Source organism: Cynoglossus semilaevis, chromosome 2, assembly GCF_000523025.1.
Source record: "Cynoglossus semilaevis isolate Cse_v1.0 chromosome 2, Cse_v1.0, whole genome shotgun sequence".
Classification (NCBI taxonomy): Eukaryota; Metazoa; Chordata; class Actinopteri; order Pleuronectiformes; family Cynoglossidae; genus Cynoglossus; species Cynoglossus semilaevis.
Genome location: NC_024308.1, coordinates 15,642,819 through 15,660,631, shown reverse-complemented (window position 1 = coordinate 15,660,631; position 17,813 = coordinate 15,642,819). Strand labels below are relative to the sequence as shown.

The window sequence follows — 17,813 nt, the reverse complement described above, 5'->3', positions numbered from 1 at the left end:
GGGAGGGAGGGAGGGAGGGAGGAAGGGCTGGGGGAGGGACAAGATGACAGAGTTGCTCCCTGTTTACCAAGCCTGAGGACAGCTGTAGGGCTGACTGAGATATGAAAGGTTTTCTGACTCCTAATGACTGCACTGGCTGCTGAAGCCGTGAGTCACACTGCCGTGAGAGTACGACAGGAACACACGGAGTCTCTACAGAACTGACAGCACTGGAGTTTCAGCCAAAATGTAATAATTCAGTGCAGATGGTGTGCGGATTTTTCTCTTGTACAACATTCTCGCTCCTGTTTAGTTATAATTAAGGCAAACCAAGACGTTCTGATGAATTCCTTACTCGTCCCTTGTGGGACATGAGGCTTCACTGAGCTCTCTCTCTCCTTCGTCTGCGGTCCTTAGCAGCAGGTTGTGTTTGTCCTCACCACAGGTTCATCTTTTGAAGCTCTTGTTGTGCGCCAGGTGTTTTGGGTCCAGGTTTTCTTTTTCCAGGTGGTGTCCATCTTAAGGAAATGTTTGGCATGTGGTTTTGTCCACCATCCTTCCTTGTCTCCTCTCTTTATACACCAGCGGTCCCCAACCTTTTTTGTACGGTCGTTACCGTGCACCGCTAATACAGCGCCATCGTCGAAGGATCATTCAATTTTCAAAATCAAACATCTTTTAGACTTTCTTCTGTTAGTATCAGATTCTGAAGGACCTGTTGTTTTGAAACATTGACAGATTATCTTTGAATGAACAAAGTTAAGGGATATGACTGGTTGAACAGTCTTCAGACCAAAGTTGCGCAAGAAGTTCGTTCTTAGTACATTTTAAAAAAAAAATGGAATCCTGAATCTTTCTGGCTTAGGCCGTGGGGTTTGGTTTCAATATACAGGGAGTCCTCGACTGACTCCTGTGACGTAACTCTCCTACTACTTTACATAAGTACTCCTGTCACTGACCTACGCTAACACAGTGGTGACATCATCATGTAATTTAAATGTTTTAAGTCGACCAGAATCGTTCTAGAGATGTGAGCGATCACTATTATCATTATTATATTCTTGTTCAGTTCTCTCTCTCTTTTTTCTACCTAATACAGTTATATTGACAAACAACCAATCCCAGCCGCCAACAGGTCAGGTTGTGGTAAACCCTGGATACTGGGTCAATCACAGTCCCCTGGTACTCTAGAGACAAACAACCATTCACACCAGTGCTCAGTTTCGTGTGTCCGATCAACCTAATCCCCTAATGATTGTATTGATGAACTGTGGGAAAAACATGTCAGAGAAAATGTGTCGCTCTGCTGTAGACCAGGTGGGTCAAACTCATTTTGGCTCAAGGTCCAAATAAGGACAAGATTTGAAAATACTCATATTTAATGAAATATAATTTGACAAAACATCCCCAACATGAAGTACGCATTTTTTTTCACTTCAACATGAAATATAATTTGATCCATCTAGTGGGCCGGTTTTGGCCCGCGGGCCGTATGTTTGACACCCCTGCTGTAGAGGGAAGCTTAACATATCAATAAATTCACATTCATGGATGCCATTGGGAAGGTAATTTAATGTTGCATCAAACGTAAAACATAACGTTATAATATAATTAAAGAAAAAACAATTCAATTTGAAATATTTTGAACTCCAGTAGCTCTGGTGTCAGGTCCTTTACCTTAAACACTATGAAAGAGAAACAAAGGGCGGCAGAAAGTCAGTGCTTTAAAATGCGGTGTAAGGCTGCAGCTCTGGAACAGCACATCGCCGCTGTTTTGATACCAATGTTAATTAAGTCTCTGCCCACACGCTCGTCCTCCCTTCACACAGGAAGTCACTCGGGGGTTGAGAGGGATTTTTCTGGAAATGAGCCTGTTGTTAATGAATAAAGAACAGGACTCACCAAATCTTTGTTTAAGTGGGTGTTCTGTAAACAGTAGGATGTGTGTTTTCCTGCATCTGTGGAACAGCATTCTGGGGACGAGCAGGACCTGGAGCGGGGACTGAACAATTGTCTCTCACTTGCTGATCGGATTGCCCTCCTAGAAATGTATCAACCAGGTCCGACAGATACGAAGGAGCAAGACCTTTTAGGTATTTTAACACCATGAGGAGGATTTTAAAATCAATTTCTGTGGCGTTCAGGAACTCAGTTGGAGAGAGGGCAGGATTTTTGAGAAATGTACTCACGCCTGTGTGTTCCGGTTAAACCGGGAGCGTATATTAAAGAGTCTGCGCGAAAAAGAAGGCCCGAGTGATCGCAGCATAAGGTGCGTTGCAGTAGTCTAGGTGGGTGGTGATAAAAGCATGACTTTCTCCAGCCTTTTATGTTGAGAGAAGTCAGGATCGATAATTCATCACAGATCAGTAACAGACATCTTAGTTTCTGCCTTTATACCAGTGCTGACAGGAGCGGTGTGTAAAGTAAAAATCAAAAGGTCAGAATATTCCGATTCGTCCAAGATATTTCAGTAGGGAATCACAGGATCACGAATTAAGTAAGTCATTAGTAACTGGCATTTAAATCTGGCAATTATCTGGAAAGTACTGAAAGAAAACGCCACATTTTCTTTTAATCAACCCCAAAGGGACCGTGCAAGAAAAAAGGGAGAGGTCTAGGGATCGATCCCTGAGGGACACCAGACGAGTTTGGACAAAACCAGTCTTAGTTGCTCCATCAATCCTCTAGCAAACAACTTTTTAAGAGGGTGTGTGGTGATGGCACCAACTGGAGAGCTTGAAGGTTTCACATGACCAACTACTTCGTCCAAAACTGTAAGTGAAACAAAATCAAACTGATTAAAGACCGCTGAGCAGGAGACAAGTGCCGAAGGTGAGATCAATGACCTGGATGCTCTATCTTACCAACAAGGGAGTTACTAGAAATGTCAGCATAGGCTCCAGGGCTGGCAGTCTGGGGTAATTTTGTTTGAATTTGATTTGATAGAATAAATGGTCTTTAACAATTGCAATAATTTGGAAAAAAAATGAATCGAGGTTTTTTTCTCAGTCTCAATTGCGGTGATAAAATTTGCAATTACCTTCCGCTATGTCGAACCACATTTGCACCATTTATTCCATTAACTCCGCTCACTTGCACTCACGCCTGACTGTCCGGGTGTAATCACGATGCGTAATTACGTGAAACAGAGTTAATCTTTTCTGGAGGAGAACAAATGGGTTGTACGTCACTGCCTCCCTGATCGAGAAATACCCAAATATTGTTATGTGCTGTGGTGTCATGTACTGATCTCAGGACAGCCTGAGGTCCCGGGGTATGGGGGGTGGGGGAGGACTCTGTCTTTCTCAAGACTCAAGGCCTGCATTGTCCAAGATTGTGAACTTTCAGTATTCCTCCCCGTCTCCTGAAAGTTGCCGTGCATTCAGAAGCAGGTCCGTGCTAGCGACGAGGTTCATACTTCTGTGAAACTCATCTGTCCAACAGATTCATGCCCCTGTAGGAAACCGGAGGAGGAAGTGGAGGAAACGAGGGGGAGGGTTGCTCTTGTCCGGGTTTAGTCAAGCTTGCCAGCTTGTTCAGGTAGTGTTTTGGCAGAATTCAGCCCAGGGAGAGAGAGAGAGAGAGACTGGGCACTAGAGCAGACAGCATTTAAATATACATGTGATTCACTGCTTGATCTGTCGCAGTCCGTGTAGCTTTTTGCAGTAAACAAGCCAGAATCTCGCAGCTTTTCATTTAGAGAGACTCATACCTGCTGGACATTTTTAATAGAGGTTACTGCACCGAGTGTACGCAGCTGGGAACAGGCCGTGACAACGCACGTAAACGGATGTAACGGCTCGCCATCCAAAAACATTACGTAGGATCTGTGACTTAGATTTGCACAAACGAAGCCAGTCGTCTGCATCTGTAGCTGCAGTTCCAGCCCTTTACAGTTCTTACGCCCCTTCGCTGAGGCACCGGCAGTGGAACAGGTTGGTTACTAGTGTTGTTTTCACAGCTCTGGCCGGGATGACAAGCTGGAAACCGACCGTCAAAAAAGCATGCAAATGACTCTCGCGTCTGTGCTGCGACGCAGAGATACCGCACAACCCATGAAATCATGACACACGTACACACCTCCTCCTCCTCTTCCTCCTCCTCCGCCTCCGTTTGTCACGTCCTGCTGCACCATTTGAAATTTACACTTATTACGTGACACGTCGCGCACAAACATTTCATTTTCTTCTCTGTCACCGTTGGGGGGAAAAAAAGAGAACTGAGGATGTGGGAGTGTGGTAGGTTCTGTGGCGTGGATCCTCTTTCATAATGTCATCTCTGGGATCACACACAGGCCACAGGCCTTCAATCACTGCCAGTGCTACCAGGCGGAACTTCCCTTTACAATGACTTGGGCTGATTTGGGGGCGTCTTTGTCTCTGTCTACGATGGAATTTTTTTTACTAGTTAAGACCTTTTTGGTTTTGCAACTGGTTATGAGACTTGTGTTTCTTAAGGAGACCAACACCTGGTCCTCATCTGGAAGATGAAAATATGAATTACTTTAAGCCGAGTGTGTCAAACTCAAGGCCCGTGGGCCAAATGTGGCACGCAAAATCGTTTTGTGTGGCCCACGTGAGTTAAAGTGTTGAATTGTCCTATAATAAAGTACATGCTGAGTTGCTTAATTTTTGTTGTATTATTGTTACACATAGCAATGCACATTATTTGTAACTTGAATGAATAAGAATCAATTGCAGAAACATGTATTAAAACACAGTTATTAGTAGTAATTACATCTTCCATTTCCAACTGATCCTCCAAGGGGAACTGAATTACTGATATGGAATATGGTGAAAATGGGTTTGATACCCCCCGGGTTAAAGCGAGGAGTAAAGATCTGTTAAGGCTCTGTAAGTAAATCTGAGCCAAAGAGATGTTGCGTGAGTTAAGTGCATGTGCGAGCACAGCTGGTATGAGTTTGTGTCTGTGGGGAGTATGGCTGGCTGCCGTCCACCTCCATGGATCTACTGTTCATTACTGTTCAATCTGGACTGACTCACACAGGTGGTCGTCTCAGCCAGACCAAACAAGCTGCTGTCAGCACCTTTCTGTCTGTCACTTCAGCCCACGGAACAGTCAACGTCTGTCCAACTTTCCATGAGGTGTACATGTGTCTTTGAGGTTATTGCTGGATGTTTTATTTTCTTGTACAAAACGTTGAAAACCTTAACCTTGTTGGGCTGTAAAAGTGAAGATTTTAATCTTAAAACGCCGCAGTCAGTTTTTAGATAGCGACAGATGTTGCGTCCCTTCCAGCGTTGGTGCCAATAAACAAACAAATCAACAAATAGAAACTGTTAATGGCTTCATATCCGTGTTTATCATTTGATTGATTTCCCACCTTAACTTTGACCTGAAACGCATCACGTGACTTTTGAAAAAAACAACAATGCCCATATGTTCTATACAAGAGCATCATGATTATGTCATCTATTATTAATCACCTCAAGTCCTGGCTCCATTCAGAAATTTACCTCTAACATATGTGAATACATTAGCATTTCTGTGCAGGTCTGAAAAAAAAATTTTAAAAAATGGGGCTGATGTCTAGGGTTCCTGTAATGACTGCCAGTTTGTTTTTTTTTTTAACTCAGCTCACATATTGACTGGCCTCAGTCCCAGACTTTATTTTTATCAACTGAAACTCTTCTTTAAGGAGAACTGTCTGTGTCTCTGCGACGACGGCACAAAGTTACAGCTCTAATTTTTGCCAAAACGTAAGCTTCAGGTCTGAGTATGGCTTACTAAATATGCCACTCATCAGGTTCGTGATCTGATTTGTGATTCCCGTGCCTGTATTCACTTACTGCATAAATCTGAGAATGACCTGCCAATCCACAACCCCACGTCGAGTACACGTGAAAAACCCAGAGTGTCCCCTAAAGCCATGCGCAGTTTCTGATTTCAAAGAATTGGTGGAGTCATCAGACAGAAATCAAGCCATTCTTTACAGAGGTGGAATTAGCCTTAGCTCTGCCTGCTCTGGAACAACAGAGCCTGGTGTGGATTACCACCTGTCAGTCAGCCTCAGCAGCAGCAGCAGCAGTGCACACACGTGTGTACATGAGTGTGTGCTCGTGTGAGAGATTGTAGACACCCTAAACCTCCATGGGTTCCATTCAAACTGTATCAGTTTGAGTGACAGATTTAATGGCATGATAATTCTAAACATCAGGCTGAAGACTGAAAAGCGTCATTTTTCTTCCTCCTTTATTTGACATCATTTCTCTGGAGTTTTTTCCGCCCCGTATATATAAAGCTTCTCCTTGCTTTTTTTTTCTTCCTCTTTCTTGTAGGATGAATGTCGTAATTTCATGAAGGTGCTGCTCAGCAGACCCGGAGGACTATTTGTCTGTGGAACCAACGCCTTCAACCCACTGTGTGCTAACTATACTGTGAGTAAAGAGCAAGAATTCACTCAGCAGGTAGAAGGTGAACACGCCATTGTTGTAAGTGCTGTAGTCCATCTTATAAGTCATATAGATAGATATACGGATGGATGGATGGATGGACAGATGGATGGATGGACAGATGGATGGACGGATGGATGGATGGATGGATGGACAGATGGATGGATGGACAGATGGATGGACGGATGGATGGATGGATGGATGGACGGATAGATGGATGGATGGATGGATGGATAGATGGATGGATGGAGGGATAAAAACTCAGATACAACAAAAAACATATACATACATCCTCCACTTACATTGACCTACCTCAATTCCTTAAGTCAGAACTCACACACTGTACAAGAGTACCCATGTCACTCTCCGTGCTAACAGGGTGGTGACATCATAGTCTCGCTCCATTCAACAAAATTAGTTTTAAAGCTATACGTTGAAATGATGCAAAGAGTATGATGAATCACAAATTATAGCCTTTCAACGTCGCCGCCGCGTTCTTTCTTTCCCGCCAGTGTTAGTATCGAGCGTTCATGACACTGAGTAATTGCAGCCATTGTTACAAACGTGTTCTTGTCAAAATTTAACATTGGTTTCAATTTACATTAATACAAATATATTTCATTATTTTATGATTAGCTCCAGCGGCTAAGCTGAGTGCCTAATTAAATCATGTTTGGATTAATCAATATATAATTCCCCCCCAAAAAATAGAAATGCTGGCGATTATTAATTACTATCTTCGTCCAAGGTAACGTTTTAGTTGTATTTTCCCATCAGTGACAAATCCGGTGAACAGAGATTGGACAAAGATCGATGAAGTCCAACCACGTCCCCGCTCCGGCTCGTTTATGATTCTGTGAAGTCGTGCCTTCCAGTTCGCCTGCGTTTTCCCCCCGTCCTGCTCAATTGCGTTAACAATTTCAAACTTGTAGGGAGAGAAAAAAGGGAGACACATAAATATTAATAATCTCCACAGATGATTTAACATTATTCAACAAGAATATCAAATGAGGAGTAGAGGCAGTGGAGCTGATGGGAAGAGAAAAAGAAACAACATTTCACTGTCAAAGTTTTTTTTTTTTTTTTCCCTCTCTTCTTAAACACTGAGATGAAGCTTAGCCCGTTATATGCCAGCTTCTAATGACATTCAATAACAGTGTGTAACGCACCTGTCCTCTGCATTTCCCCCCGGGGACTAGTTAGTGATGCTAGCTCCTGTTTTATTTATAGCAATCTTTCTAATTAAATGACACATATGAATTATTCCTTTTTTTTTCTTCAGCTGTGAATGTGATCTAGTCTGTCAGTGAATTTATCCGCCAGAGACTCTTCTGTGTTTAAAAGACTCAGAAGGACAGCAGTTTCCTGTGCCTGTGTGATTCCTGTGGCGTGGGTGTCTAATATGTATGAGAATCTTTTCGTTTTTTCTTGACACTGATAAGTCATTAGTTTGAGCTTCCTGTACCAAGTTTCACTGAAATAAAGCTGCACAGGCTGTACGGTGGTTTGCAATCAGTTAAATGTGTGCTTTTAAAATACCACACTGGAACATACAGTCGGTGGCAAATCAGGTATCCCACCACTCAGCTGGACGTCACTGCGCTGTTCCCCATTGGGTGATTACCTCCACTCAAAGAAAGGCTCAGAGCCAAGGTTGCCCTAATGGCACAGCTTAGCAATCACTTGGCCCCACATGGGGGAGGTCAGCCCATAAACAGTGGTCACCGGGGGTCAGTAGTGATAATAGCGATAGACCACACCTACTGTATATTTTCAAGGACCTCAAGCGGTCCAAACCAGGAATGGCTCGATACGACATTCAGCGTCGGTATAGTTCCAATATTGATCAAAAATTTCCAGATCGAACATCGAGAAAAACAACTATAGCCCGTCTGATCTGATACCTAATCCCAAATACTCAATGTCGTAAACACGTAAACACCGTCTCCTCACCAACGTCAGCCTGTTGGAGGAGAAAAGAAGGTATTGGATTGATATCAGCGTCTGCAGATACTTCAAGATGCAGTATCGGTATTAGTATTTGACATGAAAAAGGTTGTTTCGATTCATCACACGTCCAATTTTCAGTGTCCTGCAGTACACGCTTACCGCCAACAGGGGCAAACAAAGATAGATCTCTGTAAACCTCAACTACAAAGAATCCATATTTGTCTGGTACTGTAGTATAACCCTTGTACTTTACCAGTCTTGATTCTGCTGAGGTCACAGAGTGCTCTTTTTTTCCACCTCTACTGTTTGATTTGCGATTGTTTTTCTGTGTGCTGTGTGACAGGGAGACACACTGGAGATGGTTGGAGACACAGTCAGTGGGATGGCGAGATGCCCGTACGACCCCAAGCATGCTAACGTGGCGGTGTTTGCAGGTAAGACGTGGACGACAGCGCGTGTTGCGAAACCTTCATCTGTCATGTTGTGACGTTCATACGTCCGAATGCAAACCAGATGCCTGCTGCGATTCCGCCAGTTTTTATCTGTGCTCCGAGACATTAGCACTTGGCCATAATCAAATCAAACAGTGTTGTGTGACTAAAAACTGCAGGGAGCCATCAGCACGTTGTCTCATATTGGCTTTTGTGTGTGTCCACGATTATGTCGGCACATTTACACCGTTCGGTGATGTCGAAACTGACGGAGAACAGTAACAACTGCACTGTATTTGTTTTTTGTTTTTTTGTTGTGTTATTTGACTTGGCGGTACACTCGACAGACAGGTCATTGACAAGTGTGTGTGTGTGTTTCTCAGAGGGGAGTCTGTTCACAGCCACAGTGACTGACTTCTTGGCCATTGACGCAGTGATCTATCGGAGCCTTGGGGACAATCACGCTCTCCGCACTGTCAAGCACGACTCCAAGTGGTTCAGAGGTACGTGTCTCCACGTGCGTCCGTTTGTGGACCGGTGCGCTCGTCATCCGCGCCTGTCGACACGTTGTAGTTTGTGTTTAATGAAGTGTCTGTTCTCGTCCCTCGGTGATTCACTCACATCCGTACTGTGCGCGTACAGAGTCTTGGTGGGTGAAGAGTGGGTGTCAGTGACACTTCACATCAGCCAAGATGAATCTGTTTTAGTCGCTTAGGAGCTGAGTCAGTGGATTGATTGGTGTTTACGTTATTGGACATGAAGCAGTGGAACTTTCTGCTTCTCAAGTTTAAAACAATTATGTCAGTGTCTGCAGTTTAGATCAGGGGTCCCCAAACTCTGGCCCGGGGCCCAGTGCTGGTCCGTAGGTCATTTGGTACCGGGCCGCAGTGGGACACAGTTAAAAAAATCTACTTCAGTTTTACTAATATACTTCATCCAGAAAGAATCCAGTCATGTCCCTTTACTTTGTTCATTCAAAGATAATCTGTCAATGTTTCAAAACAAGAGGTCAAAGGTCATTTATTAAATGCTTTTTATGCTCCTGTGGGCCATACAAAATGACTTAGTGGTCCACATTTGACCCCCGGGCCCTGAGTTTGACACATGTGCCCTTGGATTAGGGACTGCTCTACTAAATTAATAATAATAACAATAACAATAAAAATAACAATAAAAATATTAATAATAGTAATAATAATAATAATAACAACAATAATAATAACAACAATAATAATAACAACAATAATAATAACAATAACAATAATAATAACAATAACAATAAAAATAATAATAATAATAATAACAATAACAATAATAATAACAATAACAATAATAATAATAATAATAGTAATAATAATAATAATAACAACAATAATAATAACAATAACAATAAAAATAATAATAATAATAACAACAATAATAATTATAGTAATAATAATCATCATCATAACAATAATAATTATTATAATAATCATAATCATGGCAATAATAATAATAATAATAGTTGTTAATGTTATTATTTTGTTTCATTATTTCCATTATTTCTTTATAGTCATAACACTCTGCTACTATCTTAGAATCACTCATCAAACCTGCTGTTTGTTTGTTTGTTTGTTTGTTTGTTTGTGTATTTCCTAATGCATTTCTCCCACATTACAGAGCCCTACTTTGTCAGTGCGGTGGAGTGGGGACCTCACATTTACTTCTTCTTCAGAGAGATAGCTATGGAGTTCAACTACCTGGAGAAAGTAAGTTGATTCACCTTTTCCTTATCTACTTTTTCCTCCTCCTCGCTCAGAACTTCCAGGTCCTCTCAGCATATACGCATTTTTAAAAGGTTGCTTATGTTTATGCATGGTTGTGGTGCAGCGGAGTGAAGGAGCCAGTTTTTTGGGTTTTTTTTTTTTTTCCCCTCCGCTGCCACTGTTTGAATGTCAATATAAACCCTTCCCACAGCTGCACCAATCTTATATTCAGGCATCTGTTTGTCTGCATGTGTAATTCAACAAACTAAGATTTGAGCAAAAACACTCTTGTCAGTATTAACTTGATTTTTTTTTTTTTCTTTTTAACAACAGCTTAACAACGACAACGTTCCCGGGAACGTTGTTATATTTAATTAGCACCATTTATTTGAATAAAATCTGACTACTGTTTGAATAGTACAAAAAGCACCAGGCTTTGAGATGTTTGCAAAAAACAAAAAGCTGAGCAATCGGCTCCATAAACAGCACTGCGGTTTCACAGATATGGTATTCATTGCAACATTTCTGACATGTTATGACACTTTTTCATGAATAATTGATGTATATTTTCCATTATAAAAATCTGATCTTTCAAGAGAGGCTTTTGGCATGGTAAATAGTGTGCAGATGGCTCCTAACAGATCACACTGAGCTGACGAGGGCCTTTTAAGTACACCTGTTTGAAGGATGAAAGCTAAGGGCTTAGAAAAATACTTTTCCAACCCGAGTCTTATCAGTTCAATAATGCGTGAGATGTGGAACGCCTGTCAGCATGTTCAACATGAGGGTCCCTGTCACAGGTGGTGGTGTCACGGGTGGGCCGCGTGTGCAAACGGGACCACGGTGGTTCTCAGCGAGTCCTGGAGAAGCAGTGGACGTCGTTCCTGAAGGCGCGCCTGAACTGCTCCATCCCCGGCGAATCCCACTTCTATTTCAACTTGCTCCACTCCACCAGTCCCATCATCCGGATGCATGGCAGAGACATCATCCTAGGGGTGTTTTCCACACCAGCAAACAGGTACAACACAGAAAAACAAGCTAACAACAACAACACAAACTACAAGACAGTCGCAACTGTTTGTCATTTACTTACCGTGGTTATTTGAGCTACAGCGGTCAGTTGGTTGGGGGGAGCAAAGGCCGACCCCTGTCACACCCTTTTTCTTCCTTGGATTATGAGTGATAGATGAACCACTATAGATCAGGAACACCCTACAGGGGGTGCTATTGCAAAAATAGCATCATAACTTGGCCTTAGTTAAACTCGCCTAAATCCTAATGTTTATCAGCGAACAGTTCCACGTTATCAACGGAATGTTAACTTGCTGCTTAATATATCTGATGGATATACATATATATAATAACGGGATATATATTTATATTTATTGATATCTATATATACATCCCAATATATCCAATCCAATATAGATATATATCTATCTATATATTTATATATATTACAAAATATATATATACACTTACAAACTGCCATTATAAAGAGACCATTAGTGGAATTAACGCTATCGCGATCAGTTACCAATGTAACACCAACCTTTGGTGTGTTCTTGTTTAAATGCTCCTCCTGCGCAGAATAACGTTACCGCCTATTTCGTGAAGTGATTATGACGGTTGGTTAAGTCGATGGTAAAATGTCACCATAAGGCAGGCAAAATGCATATCTGCATTTTGCATATGTTGATACAACCACATATATATGTGTGTATATATATATATATGTATATATATGTGTATATATATGTATATATGTATACATATATATGTGTATATATATGTATATATATATATGTATATATATATGTATATATATACATATATATATGTGGTCATCTGTGGTTACCAACTGAAGTCGGAGAGAAAAAGTAGCAGAAATCTGACTCATATAGGTGCGTCTTGACATGAATCATGTGATACCTGTGACGGACACCTCGAGTGTGTCTGAGCTCACACGGCTCACCTTGAAGATGTTAGCGGACCACCGTAGTTCTTCCCCGTTACCTGTGAAGTTTAAAAGAGCGGTGGTTTCCGCAAAGGGTTCTCAAAGCCCCAGAGAAACATAAGAGACCGTGGAGAGGTGCACGGGTCAGGACTGTGAGGTGCGTGGTAATTGAAGACACCTGGAATGCTTTCAATGAGGACAGAGGGTGATTTGCCTAAAGAAAAGATTAAATTAAAAAAAGGTGAGAGAAAAAGAGAGAGGAGAGGAGAAACTTATAGTACTGCACGTCCAGTGAACATCGAGAGGACTGAAAATCCTCTTATGTCCAAAATATTTATTTAAATAAGAAAAATTCTTACTGTGCTCTTGTTTGTCGTAGGCCTTTACAAATTTAAATTTCATATCATAGCAGGGAATGGAAAGATGAGAAACTCACAAAGGGATGAAGAAGTCAGTAACGAACCACACGTGGTCTTCTGGTCTCCCGGATTTGAAGTTATTTCTTCAGCTGCGTCCTATGGATGTGTTTGGAGAGGTTAAACCTGTGGTAGGAGGCCAGTTCAGCCTGGGCCTGCTCTGAGGGATGGATGCATTTTAACACACGTGCACTGAGGAAAGGGTTGTTTACCAGTGACTGGCATGAATGATGGTTTGGTGTGACCAGATATAGGTCCGTGTTGGGACAGTGGCTTCTGAAAACTCTGAACCGGAAAATAGTCAAAATAGCTTATATATATATACACACAGAGAGTATTCTACATACATAAACCTTGTACCTGGTCTTTATAGGGCTCGAGTGCGACAATTTAGAACAGGGGTGTCAAACATATGGTCCGCGGGCCAAAGCTGGCCCGCTATATTGTTCAATCTGGCCCTTGAAAAAAAATATTATAATTATTATTTTATCAAATATAAACACATAAAAATTGTAACTTTATTATTATTACTTAAATAATAATAGCAAAGAGTCCTGGGTTCGATTCCCAGAGGAACCACATGCTTAGTGCTTGCTGTTGTGTTAGCAGCAGATATGCTGTTAACAGGCTAACAGCATATCTGCTGCTAACACAATTTCCCAAAAATGCGATCAATATAGTACAAATTTATTATTTTTACAAATATATATTTTTTTATTTTATAAAAACAAAGGGGAAACCATGGACTTATTGTTATTTTTTAGGTAATTACTCTATGTTATGATTGTACTGGTCCGGCACACAACACACACACATAAAAAATAAAAAATTAGAAAGGAAAAGGTGAGCTGCAACCCCGTCAAGGCTTCATGTGGCCCACAGGCTTCATGTGGCCCACCGTGCCGCACCATCTTGGTCGCCAGACAAATTACTTTAGCTGGCAGAATGCAATGAAAACAGCATTGTATAACCCCGTGACTGGAGGCTTAGCGTTATTTTCCCCCCCGTCATTAGGTTTTTTTGAGCTACGTGTCATATGACAAGAACAGGATGGCAGATTAAAAAAAAGCTCCTTCTTTTTGATGTGTGACTTTCTGAGGTCACCGGGGATAGTTTTACAGCCACATCCTTAACTGTTGCATTTGCAGGTCCTTGAGTTGCCGCCTCCAGAAGAAAACAAAAAATAAAAAAAATTGTCCTCCGTTGCCAGCTTTATTGTGCATCACCTCTTAAGCTACAGGCTCTAACTGAGGAATGGGGAAAAACAGCTTGGATTTCCCCCTAAGCTCCTGCTGCACTCACACTCCTGCTGCTGAGGAGGTCAAGGAGGCACAGCGAGTGACAGGAGGAAACCACTGCACTGAACAAAGAGATAAAAGCTTTTTTTTTTTTTTAGCAGCATCCCGATTGAAGCAGCTGTAAGAAGTCATTGTTTAAAATCATCTAACGGTGTTAAGAGATAATTGGTTTATAAACTAAAGGGATGTTTCCTTTAAACTGATATTTTACACTCAGTCTAAGTGATGATAATGTTCACTTAATCATTTTCCGATGCCTTTTGACAATGTTAGAAAATGCACTTGCAGATTTCCATTTACCAAACTGTATTTACTTACTTGTACATTAGACTGCTTTAAACTAGAAAGGAAAGTGTGTTTTTTTTCTACACAGAAAATTCTAATACAAGAGTGTCAAACATAAGGCCAGCGGGCCAAAACTGGGCCACTACGGGGTTCAATACAGCCCACTTGATGAATGTTGGAAGTAAAAAAAAAAAAAAAATCACAAACACTTTATGTTAGTGCTGATTCTTCAAATACTTCAGTAAATAACAATGTTTTCTAATATACTTGTACTTATTTGCATAAAAATAAAAGGGAAAAACATGGAGCTATTGTTATTTTTAGCTAATTATGTTATGATTGTACTGGTCTGACCCACAAATAAGGCTGCGTGTGACCCCTGATCCAAATTGAGTTTGACACCCCTGTTCCAATAGAAAATAACATTTTCTCCCTTCACTCCTGTTATTTACCAGATGATAGATACTAATTGATCTCATAATTACATTTTAGAAAATGAGGGACTTTTAATTAATTAAAAAAACAAAAAAAAAAAACAATGGAGTGATGCTGCACAAAGACGTAAATCCAAATGAATGGACTCTTAATACCAAAGAAACCTCTGGGTTTTCAAGGACAGACAGACCTGCTGCTAAGTGTCTAACATCACAGTGGAGTTGAACTATTCAGCACATAAACCTTGAGGCAAGAATCCATTTACATAATGAAAAGTCAAGACGTTAGTCATAAAATCCAAAACCTCAAAAATAAGGTGTTTTTATTTTTTTTTTTACCCAAAACACCTTATACACTTGTTTCTTCACAGATTTCGGAATGATTTTGTGTCATCGCTTTCACCTTTCACTCCTTAATCAATCGAGGTTGTGACAGAGCTGGAGATCCCAGCAGCCAATGGGTGAGGGTTAGACCGGTGTTATTAAACTTTGGGGTCGCGGCCCCATGTGGGGTCACCACCTAACAGAGATGGGGACTCGAGTTTGCGACTCAAAGTTTTGGACTTGGACTTGTGCTCAAAAGACTTCATACTCGACTCTGACTTCAATTCTGGGACATAATGATTGGGAACAATCTTTAAGTTTTCTATTTTTAGACTCTGACTTCAATTCTGGGACATAATTTATGTTTTCTATTTTTGGCGTGTTAACATTGAGAAAGCTTTGAAACATTTCGTCATGGTTCGTCCTATTCTGACTTTTTTGTTAAGCGTGTCTTTGCAACACTGATTTTGACACCACATACAGTACCGTTTGATTCTCCTAACAAGTAACAAGTTTGAAACATTTCCCAGGAACTTCACTCAGTCACAGTCACTTCCTCTTTCAAAATAAAGTGTAAATAAAAATTGGATTCCAGCGTGGCCACTATTTGAAAAATAAACTCTTTGCAGGGTTTGCGGTAATAAAACAAAAATATGTGCAGTTTATATACCATTTTTGTATTGACTTTAAGAGAATAAAAACAATTCATGACCGCTCTGTCCATAATTACAAAATAAAGTTAAAGTTAAGATAATATCAGTCGGTCGATAGTATCAGACATCCCTAATTGTCACACGTCGCACATTTGATGATCTTCGTTAAGAAAACTTTAAAAGGAAACAGTTGAGTCTCTGGACCAGGAAGCGTTTTTACATTTCCTGTGACATCGTAACAGTCTTCTTTTTATTTCAGTCTCTAATGTGCTTTTTTTCTGCGGTAACTGTTGAAGCGTGACATGCGGTGACTTGATGTAATTGTGTCTCTACGGTTGAACAGCTTCTGCACCAACTCTGAAGGTTTTTATTTTTTCTGAAAAAATATTCAGTGAAAGGATCCAATTTGGTTTAATAGTTATTACGTAAGCGATTTTTTTTTTTTCCCTTTTGTTTAAATGGCACTAGTGTCTGCTGCACACCCACAGGGCTGTTAGGATTGTTTAATTTTGTCTTCTTTCTGAGTTCTACTTTCGAAGAAAGTTCTCGTTGGCTGTCATCGCTGGTTTTGCGTGCATCCTTGTCTGACGTAGAAGTCCACTCTCCACGGGGCTGACAGTTATCTGCCCGAAGTGTTTTGTTAATAAAAAGTCAATCTGCCTCTCTCTTTCTTCCCGTCTCTCTCTCCCTCCAGCATCCCAGGTTCGGCAGTGTGCGCCTTTGACATGGAGCAGCTGGCGTCCGTGTTTGATGGGAGGTTCAAGGAGCAGAAATCATCCGAGTCAATTTGGACGCCGGTTGCAGAAGAAGTCATCCCAAAGCCAAGGTGCAGATGGCTGTAATTAATTTTTGCACCTGTCCATGTGTTGTTTACCAGACAACTGCGGTTAAAAACTTATTATTTTACCACTTGGAAGTTTCACAGCATGGTGTTGGTTATTTTATAGGCATAAGAGACACAAACTGTGTAGTTTTTAATAAAAGATAAATCATCAATGTAATGGCAGGACATTAGCAGGACCAACATTACATTGAGTTAGCAATTTTTTTTTAAAGGTTCTGCTGATGTATCTTTTTTAGCTTTTAGCTTTTAGCATCACCCTTCTACACCCAGGTTTCAGGTCAGACTCATACCTTTGCACTGGGGTTATTCACAGTAACTATCCTAAGCCAGTTGTCTGGCTTTGGACAGTAAGGGTGAACCTCCACTAGCCACCAGGGGGCGTTAAGGGAGGTGCACCCTCCTAATTAGTGGAACAACGCAGGCAGTTACTTGGCTGCCTTGTGTTTTGTTCCGTTGTTTCGGAGCCTGCCGACTCAAAAGTGTGTGAGAGTGTGGTTCAGTTTGACTTGGTATGTTTTGGCGTCACCGTGGCTAACAAGAGCGCCTATTGAAGGAGTCAAAAATGAAACGCTTCCTAATTATAACAATAAGCTGCCTCTGACCCATTTTACCGCTACGCTACAATATCCTCTTCCAAAATATTAACACGATCACGTCCATTCGTGCGATTCATTGTCCATGGGTTTGCAATGGGCGTCCTAGCTTGAAGCTAATGTTGTTTCACGTGCGTTAGCATGGAGAAGTTGGGGAGCTTTGAGAGTTGTTTTTTTAAATGTTTTGCACACAAAAACAAGTGATCAAAACATCATCGTCATCTACTTTTGATGCCTTTCCACAAAACCAAAAGCCCTTTGCTAATGCTTTATCACTCTGTTATCGTACCATTGGCCATATGCAAATGAACGCTATTCATCAGTTTTTAATTTTTGACGGTGAAAATGTTCCGACTGAAGTGTCTAGACAAGTAGATTATCCAGTGCGCTGAGTTCATTAAAGCTCATATATACTGTATGAATGCTACCATACTGTTTTTACCATGCGCTAATCCTGTCTGGAAACTCCTGTCTAGACCTGGGGCCTGTGC

At 41.1% G+C, this 17,813-nt stretch overlaps 1 protein-coding gene across 1 annotated transcript in view; it reads left to right on the top strand.

Annotated features, from left to right (window-relative positions):
* Window positions 1–17,813, top strand: part of sema6bb (sema domain, transmembrane domain (TM), and cytoplasmic domain, (semaphorin) 6Bb) — a 70,678-nt gene that overhangs the window by 11,296 nt on the left and 41,569 nt on the right. The window contains 7 exon segments of the mRNA XM_017031337.2: window positions 6,279–6,377; window positions 8,686–8,776; window positions 9,157–9,276; window positions 10,433–10,521; window positions 11,319–11,536; window positions 16,580–16,711; window positions 17,799–17,813. Of these exon segments, the coding sequence (XP_016886826.1) occupies window positions 6,279–6,377; window positions 8,686–8,776; window positions 9,157–9,276; window positions 10,433–10,521; window positions 11,319–11,536; window positions 16,580–16,711; window positions 17,799–17,813 (764 nt within the window).